Source organism: Perognathus longimembris, chromosome 24 (genome assembly GCF_023159225.1).
Source record: "Perognathus longimembris pacificus isolate PPM17 chromosome 24, ASM2315922v1, whole genome shotgun sequence".
In the NCBI taxonomy this organism is placed as follows: Eukaryota; Metazoa; Chordata; class Mammalia; order Rodentia; family Heteromyidae; genus Perognathus; species Perognathus longimembris.
This window is the reverse complement of record NC_063184.1, coordinates 2,035,684-2,045,142: the sequence shown is the minus strand read 5'-3', so window position 1 is coordinate 2,045,142 and position 9,459 is coordinate 2,035,684. Positions and strand designations below refer to the sequence as shown.

The 9,459-nt window shown below is 43.3% G+C and overlaps 1 protein-coding gene across 1 annotated transcript; it reads left to right on the top strand.

Moving 5' to 3' along the window:
• The first annotated feature begins 575 nt into the window (after positions 1-575).
• On the top strand, positions 576-9,067 carry Il21 (interleukin 21). Its single transcript, XM_048333354.1, is given in 5 exon segments — positions 576-722; positions 834-869; positions 7,044-7,196; positions 8,815-8,892; positions 9,008-9,067. Coding segments are annotated over 5 exon segments (474 nt in total).
• Positions 9,068-9,459: the final 392 nt, after the last annotated feature.

The following is a 9,459-nucleotide window of genomic DNA, read 5'->3' as shown; positions in this document are numbered from 1 at the left end:
AGTGTTTTAATTCAAAATATCAGTTTATTTGTACAATGCATCTTGATCAATGTCACCTCCTTCCCCTCAATTGATCTGCTTCCATTTTCACATGCACACATGCACATGGAATATGAAGGCTGCATTCTCCTTATCTTTATGAAGGAAAACAGAGTGATCCCAATCAAAAGACAGAGCATTACCCAAGGAAAGGTCTTGAGAGAAAGCACACCTCACCCGTTACTCATTCCCAGATCAAAGTGTTGGTGCTTCTTCCTTCCAACTGTTAGAATAGCAATATTTACCACACACGCTTCATGCTGAACACTGGAATTCACCCGTAGGTCTCTTTTTCCTGTCTCAGGTGCGGCCCATTTCGTTGACTCCATTAATCCCTGCCCCCATGTGGTGGCACGTGCACACGCACACCTAGCCAGTGGAAAAGAAAAACAGTTACTCACGCTCATCCATTTTACAAAGCTTTCCAGGCTGCAATGGGAGGGCTTTGCCTCTCCTTGAAGGATGAATAAATAGTGACACCCCGTCCAGTGAGACAGGCCCATTGCCCTGCTGCTCAGCAGATGCAGTTGGGCGGCATGGGGCCGGTGGTTATTTCTCTGATGGTTGTCTTGGTGGGGACAATGGCCATCAGGCCGCACACCCCACGGCTTGATCGCCTCGTGGTCAGAATGTATCAACTTGTAGATATTGTTGACCAGCTGAAGATTTACGTGAGTGACTTGGTAAGACCACATTTGTCACAACAAAATGTGAATCCTATTTTTCCAGTTCATAGGGAAGGAGCCTTTGGGGCTTATAAGAAATAACTCAGCACTCACTTTCTTTTGCTCTAGGACTCTGAATTTCTGCCATCTCCACAAGATGTAAAGGTAAGACGTGTTGACTTTAATTCTGAAAATATATTTGCTGTAAGTTTGTAAGTCTAACAAGATGGTTATTTTGGGAATACACTTGTAAGTCCAACTTCTTTTAAGTCTAATGAGATGGTTATTTAGGAATACACTTAACGTCAATGAATTTGGGGGGGACTTAATAATTGATAAAAGATTTGTTTCTATTTTGGTCAAATATTTATAGATTTACCAACCAACCAATAAAATGCTAGATTATATCCCTTATAACAGATATATACATATCTCACATAGTTCTAAGAATACTCTTAAGTAGCATGTGAAGACAGAACAATGAAAGCAAATAAGAAATTTATGCTATAATCAGTTTTTACAGAAAAATCTTTCAAGAATCATTGAACAGCCTGAAACTTTCCTTGTAGTCTTATTTAACAAGTACAGATGAATGCCATTAAGGCACAATTGACCTTTAAATAACAGACTAACAACAATCCTATGAACAAATGAATTACAAATATAGACTAGAGCCACAGGAGTGTGGAATTCAAAGCCCCTTTTGAGTATCATTGACATCTACCTCACCTCTGGGAGTCCTGTTGTTTTGGAGCTTCAGTGAGGGTTCTGAAAAGATCAAGTCAACAGCTAATCCCATCTCTTGAGCCATTTAAACGCAGGTCCCAGGGAGAGGAGGATTGCCATGGAGCTCAAGAGTTCTGTCACTGGTCTTTTTCCTTCAGTAACTTCAGTCTGCTTTGGGTCCTTGAGAGTAGAAATGCAATTGTTTTTATTGCTGCAGACCTTTATTTGCATCATTTAGGATAAATATGAAAGCTACCAGTAATTAGGGCACGACAAAGGGTGAGATTTAGGAAGACAGCTCGTGAAGAAAACAATTATGGTAAATGACTGGATGTAAAGTTTAGAAAGTGAATGAGTCACAACTACAGCTTTACTGTAAACTTTGCTCTCCAGCTCTGAATATAGCCAATCTATGCTTCCTTGGCCTTTTTCTAATAAGCAGCATCTAAAAGGAAAGTTGCACATTCAACTTATTGAAAAGACTTTTCCAATAACTGAGACTATTTCTTATGTGTTTAGTTACCAAAACAGATTTTCCAGCATCTCAAACACCTTGTTTCATGACTGTAGTTAGGGCTTCCCAGCAATTACTTATCTATAATTTGCAAAGTAAGAAATATGAAAATATCCCATTTCCTAACTGAAGTTGTTCCATCAGGTATTTCTTTATATGCTTTGTCAATGAAATGATTTTATTTCACAGTTTAACTTTTCTGATATCAATTTGATTTTTAATCTTTTTCGCTGTTACTGCTAGCCACACGAACTGTAACATGAGTGGAATTCTCTGTGATATTTCCATGCAAAGCTAAGCAGTGCTGGAGCACTAAGATCTTAATAGTGCTCAGCTGCTTTTTTCTGTAGGTTTTTTTTATCCGTTTCTATCATTATTATAAGGGTGAGGCACAGAGGGTGACAGTTACATAAGTCAGGGAAAGACTACATTTCTCTCTGGACAATGTCACCCCGCTCTTGTTCTCTCCCACCCCAAATCTTAGAGTTCGTTTTCTACATAGCATCTAGTGAGCACCACTGCTGCATTTATTCACCCTTTGTCCCTCCATTTCTGTGACTTCTTTGCCCTCCCAAAGTGTAGCTAGGATCTTTAACCTGCACTGGCAGGCAAACTCGGGAAGGAAAAACATAGCCGAGGCTATATAGCAGAAATGTAAATAAATTACATTTTTTCATTTAAATTTTCACTTAATAAATTTCACTAATTAAAATTTTCATAAATCAACTTTTTTAGGGCTAACATCTAAGGAAGATCTGGAATCAATTTTTATTTTATTTTATTTATTTATTTTGCCAGTCCTGGGCTTGGACTCAGGGCCTGAGCACTGTCCCTGGCTTCTTCTTGCTCAAGGCTAGCACTCTGCCACTTGAGCCACAGCACCACTTCTGGCGTTTTCTGTATATGTGGTACTGGGGAATCGAACCAGGGCTTCATGTTTACGAGGCAATCACTCTTGCCACTAGGCCATATTCCCAGCCCTGGAATCAGTTTTTAAAAGATTGAAGGTTAATAAAAATAAGATCATTTAAAGGTTGAGTTTTTATAGGATCTCCAATTGGTGTCTCTAGGCCTTTTCTCTTTTTCTCTCCCTCCCTTCCCTTCCTCTTTCTCTCCTTCCTCTCTCTCTCCTCCCATCTCTCTTTTTTCCCTCTATCTTTCCTCTCGCTCTCCTTCTCCTCCTTTCTCTCTTCTCTTTCACTCATTCTCACCTCCTTCAACCACTACCACCACCACCACCACCACCACAATACCATTGTTTCTTAGGCAGTGGTGGTGACCGCACCCCATATGTGAGATCATGTGACATGTCTGGAGAAATTTTTCGTTGGAAATCTTGGGATAGGTGAGAGTACTACTTTGGCATCTGGTAGGTAGAGGCCTGGGTTATCACTAAATCTATAATTTCCAGGACAGATCTGACAACAAACAAATAACTATGTAGTCAATGTGTCAATAGTGCTGCAGTGGAAAACCCTGATTAAAACGCAGTGTGTATTGGGGACCAGACGGAGACAAAGGTAGTGGAACCTGGTTAGTTATCCTACTGTGAATGGCTTCCTTTGTAAAAGAAAAACTTGTGTGTGTGTGTGTGTGTGTGTGTGTGTGTGTGTGTGTGAGAGAGAGAGAGAGAGAGAGAGAGAGAGAGAGAGAGAGAGAGACTGGAGCTTGGAGCTTGACCTCAGAGCCAGGGTATTGTCCTTAAGCAATTTTGGTCAAATGATAGGAGTCTCCCAGACTTTCCTGCCCAGGCTGACTTTGAATTGTGATCCTCAGGACTCAGCCTTCTGAGTAGCTAGGATTACAGGTGGAAGCCATTGACACCTGCCTGAAAATAGACTTTTTTTTTTGCCAGTCCTGGGACTTGAACTCAGGGCCTGAGCACTGTCCCTGGCTTCTTTTGCTCAAGGCTAGCACTCTGCCACTTGAGCCACAGCGCCACTTCTGGCTTTTTCTATATATGTGGTGCTGAGGAATCGAACCTAGGGCTTCATACATACAAGGCAAGCACTCTTGCCACTAGGCCATATTCCCAGTCCCGAAAAATAGACTTAATTGATTATTATTATTATAAAGGTGAAGTACAGAGGGGTTGGTGTCATATGTCAGGTAAAGAGTACCTTTCTTTTTGGACAATGTCAACTCTTCCTTCACACTCCCCTAGTTTTTCCCTCCTGTCTCCACTCACAAGATGTATAGTTCATTTTCAACATAGTGTCTGGTGACTTTTGTTTTTTTTTTTTAGGGAGATAAATATTTCAGGTATTCAATGCAAAGCAAAAACCATGTGTGCATTTCCAAAAAGCAGCATGGGATGCATTCTCTAGCTGAAGGGAGGAGTGGCTTTGCTCACCCTTGGTTTGGCCTTCCTGACTGCTCCATCTAGCTTACAGAACTAGCGCAGAGCTGGCCTCCTTGCTGGCCTCCTTGCATCCTCAGCTGGTAAAAGATGAAGGAGACAAAGCTCAGCAGTGGTCACGCTCTCAGCACTACACCCAGGCGCCCCCCCCCCCAAGCCTGGACCCCTGCCTGAACCAAGACTCATGCTTCTAGTCTCTTCCACACATCCCCCAGGCAGTTAGCAGGGACGGCCCTCCCCTCTGCTCCCCTCTGAGGCTGGTTCTGCTGCCCATCTAAAGTCAGATCCATCAGTAATGAGTCTGGGTGGCACCAGCAGGGACAGGGATGCTGTCTGTAGGGAAAGCAGCACAGGTGGACAGGAAGGGGGAGAGGGCCCCGGCCCTGTGGGGGTGGTGGTGGTGCCTGCTCTCCTGGCATAATTGTCCCAAGGAGTTCATTGTGTAGGCCCCTTCACTTCTCTGGAACTTAACTTTCTTCTATTGTACACATGAAAATGTTAAGTCAGCACAAGGGGCCCCTGTGAGAAATGCCGGTTTCTCAGACCATCGCGGATGAAACAGTTATGGGTTTTCAGTTTCAGCTGGAAAATGTACCGCTTTAAATCTGAAATGTTATTTTTTTTCCAGTAAGTTAAGCTGGCTGTGGTCAAAGAGAAGAGAAAAGAAAAAAAAATTTCAACAAACATGAACATGTGGTTTTCAAGGAAAAAAAGTGCTATAATTAAATAGTTTCTATTAAATAAGCATTTTGGCAAACACAGAAAGGATACCACTTTGTCTTTCTGCAAGGCAGGCTGCCCCATGATAAGGAAATCAGACTCGCTGCTGTCAGCTTGTGGTTCTGTATGCAAAGTGAATTGGATGGGTTTGTGTCTTAAGGATGCAAGTTATTAATTGGCATTCAGATTAGGTAAGCACATGGGTTGGAAAATGCAAAGCAGGCTAGATGCTATTTTCAGCTCACCGCCCAGGAGGGGACTCAGGTACGCTGTTGTACAGGACAGCCCTCGCGGGCTGGGCTGCTTTGGGAGTGTTAGGTATCATACAGGAGCTTCAGTGAAATGAAGGGTGGCAACTTGAGGGTTTTTTTTTTGGGGGGGGGTGTTAGCATCGCATGTACACATTTGCTGAAAGTAAAAAGTATCTTGGATAAAAGTAACTTAGATAGTCCATCTAAACTGTGCTTTATACATATGTATATACATATGTATATGTGTATGTGTGAATATGTGTATATACACATACACATGTATAAGCAGATATACCTATATATGTGTATACATATATATACACATAGCCCCAGTACTGAGGATATCTATATCTGTATCTATATAGATACAGATATCTATATATAATATTTCACCTGCACTGAGGATATTACATGTATATGTATAAAATATAATATGTATACACACATCTCTTAGCTTTGTTTGCACAAGGCTGGCCCTCTATCACTTGAACCCCAGCTCCACTTCTGGCTCTTGGTGGGAGATCAGAGTCTCGTGGACTTTACTGCCTGGACTGGCTTTGAACCTTGATCCTCAGGTCACAACCTCCTGAGTAGCTAGGACTCTAGGCACGTGCCGCTGGTCGCTGGTGGTTCTGGCTTGTTCTTTAGTCAGTAGTTGCTCAAGCCAGGAGTGAAGCGTTGAATCCATGCTTGCCCTCCTGTCCATTCTCCCAGACGCTGTTCTTTCCCACAGGAATGGTCTCCCATTTGGTTGGATAAGTCTCTTTGGTTGGATAAGTTCTTTGACTGTTGATTCCTAGGGAACTCTACCCTAACTAAGCTGAAAACGTGCATAGGATTTTACAGAAGTCATGCATGGCTCAAAGTAAATGTACTTAATCTCAGAAAATGGCATTTTCTAAGGACAGGGGCCCACTTCCTTTCCCCAAATGAGAGGATTTAACTCATTTACCTCGTCTTTTGCTTTTGTAAGTGTGTATTTAGCACTGGCTAACCACATGACAATATGTCTGGGGCCACGTAGATCAAATATTGCCGAAGACATGACTTATGTACATGACAGAAACAGCAGCTGATAACAAAGATTTTTATATGTATGAGCTGATTTAGTGATACAGGGGAAGGATTTCATTTTGACATCCCCACGTATGTTTACACTGTATTCCAATCGATCTGAAGAAAGTTCTTAGTCTTGGTGTGTGTGCCCGTGTGGAGCCTTGCACTGAGGTTCTCGCGCTCCCACTGGGGTTTTTTTCCACTCAAAGTTGGTGCACTATCACTTTAACTGCACCTCCACTTCCTGAAAAAGATTCTTAGTCAGAGGACAGCACGGCTCACCCAACGGTGCCACCAGCCACACCACAACCCACGACTCAACAAACGTGTTCTTCAAAGCAATGAGTCTCTGGTAGGAGGCACAAAAGTCAGGTTGGGTTGTGGCTCGGTGAGTGCTAGTGTAACAGAGGAGGCCCGACCGGCAGCACCAAACACAAACAAGAACAACAACGAGCACCCCTAGAAACACCATGCCTCTACCCGAATCTCAAAAGGATTCGGCCTCAGGAAGGAAAGATTGCTCTGTTCTCCTCTCTGAGCAGCACGAAAGGTCCCATCTTCCCTAAGACAAGGCGAGACTGGCATGGAAGAATGCTCATCTTTCACGGTCAAAGATAAACTCACCTGAAATGCAGGTGATCCAAGACACTTGAGGTCATTTTCAACCTTCTGGAGAACTTTCATTAACATCTGGACAACTATTTCTCTTTCAGAGACACTGTGAGCAGTCAGCCTTTTCATGTTTCCAGACCCAACTAAAGGCAGCAGATACAGGAGAAAATGGAAAGAAAATCAAAGGATTCATCAAGCAGCTGAAGAGGAAACTACCTCCCACAAAAGCAGGGCAAAGAGAGGAACACAAACGAGTAAGACTGTCATTTGTCATCTGGATCTATCTTGTATTTATCCATGGTAATGTAATATATTTATCACTGTACACACAATCGGAGTGCCCAGTCCCTTCCCGAAGAGTTAGTTATATCTGCTACACCTAACCATTCCCAGCACATTTTGAGAAATGAAGTCCCCTCTTCAGTAGCCACAAACTGGAGACTTTCAGGTAACTGCTCAGTAACACGATTAGAATTTGTTCATAGTCCCCACTAGCTAGAATACAATAGAGCTTCTCAATGAGGAGACCTCATTAGGAAGAGAATCGAAAATTACAAGTTAAGAAATATTTTCCTGTGTGTGTGGTACTCGAACCCAGGGCTTCATGCATGCTAGGCAAGCACCCTACCACTAAGTGGCGCTGAAGCTCAGGTGGTAGAGTGCCAGCCTTGAGCGAAAGAAGCTCAGGGACAGTGCCCAGGCCCTGAGTTCAAGCCCCAGAACTGCCCTCCCCTCCCCCCCCAAAAAGAAATATTTTCCTGGAAGTAAGGCAGGACTCAAGTAGTAGAGCACCAGCAGCCTTGAGCAAAAAAGCCAATTGTCAACATGAGGTCCTGAGTTCAAGCCCCAGTACCAGCTCAAAAGCAAAATCCAGAAGTATTTTCCTCTCATTATTACACTTGCATTCTTCTTAATAGGAGCTAGATCTTAAACTTTCTAGAAAGAAATAAGCCTACAAGGGACAAGAGCAGAGTCAACATTTGAATTTGAACATTAGTTGGCTGGAAGGTATGTGTGTGTGTACATATATGTAGATGTATAGCTATATACATGTACACACACACACATGGATTAGTGTATTAAATATTACTATATACGAACACATACATTAGTACCCCAGTACACACACATATGCACTGGGGTTTGAGCTCCAGGCCTCGTGCTTGTTAGGCAGGCACTGTGTACGTCTTGAGTCACATACCCCAGTCCTTTTTGGCTCTAGTTATTTCTCATCTAGCTTCTTGTGCTTTTTGCCTTGAACCATGTAGCTAGGATTACGGCAGGCTCGACCACCTACCTACTCAGTAGCTGAATTTACAGGCACCAGCAGCTGAAGAGCATTTCACACTGAGGAAAGGCCTGTGATAGGACAAATGCAAAAGAAAAGGAAAAGAGTAATGCTGGTGCCCAAGTCTCACACCCGTAATCCCAGCTATTTAGGAGTCTGAGATCTGAGGACCAGGGTTCAAAGCCAGGCCAGGCAGGAAAGTCTGTGAAACTCTTTAACTCCAATTAACTACCAATAAAGCTAGCAATGGAGCTGTGGCTCAGGTGATAGAGTGCTAGCCTTGAGCAAAAGAAGCTCAGGGACAGGGCCCAGGCACAAAAACACTTTAAGAATGAGAGAGAGAGAGAGAGAGAGAGAGAGAGAGAGAGAGAGGCGCCAAGGGTAGTGTGTACATGAAAACACCACACTAAGCACTGAAATGGGATATCAAGCGCTTTGCAATTATTTCCAGAGCAACATTATGTGCTTCTCCAAATGTTTTTCATTGAATGTGATTTATGTCTTGGAAAAGTAAAATGAGAATGAATGTTTTATGTGGTAGGGATTTTTTTTTTTAAGACTGTGACATCTTCATTGATTTCTAGACATGTCCTTCATGTGATTCTTACGAGAAGAAGCCCCTCAAGGAATTCCTCGAAAGGCTGAAGTCTCTCCTCCAAAAGGTATGTGCCTCGCGTTCCCTTGCTTTCCTCGCTCCCACTGTCCGCCTGGTGTGTGTGAGTGTGTGTGTGTGTGTGTGTGTGTGTGTCTGCTCACAGTGCATGTGCTCTTCCACAGATGATTCACCAGCGTCTGTCCTACAAACATGGGGCGTGAGACACCGAGGTCGGACACTAAGCCACGTACTCTCCCCAGGCCCGAGACTCACCAAGAAACCACAGCAAGCATGCGTGATCTCCCCACCATGCGATGCTTTACACTGTGCTATGCGGCTGGTCATTCTGGAAAACCGTTCTACTCAACTGGTCTGATTTCTTGCTATAGACATTTTTTTTGATTGAATGAGAAGAATAATTTTTTTTAAAGGGTGCAGGTCCTGGGACTTGAACTCATGGCCTGGGCACCGTCCCTGAGCTCCTGTGCTCACGGTTAGTGCTCTCCCACGTGAACCACATCTGCACTTACAGCTTTTTGCTGGTTAGCTGGAGATAAGCATCATGGGACTTTTCTGGCTGACCTGGCTTTGAACCACCATCCTCCAATTCCAGCCTCTTGAGTAGCTCGGATTT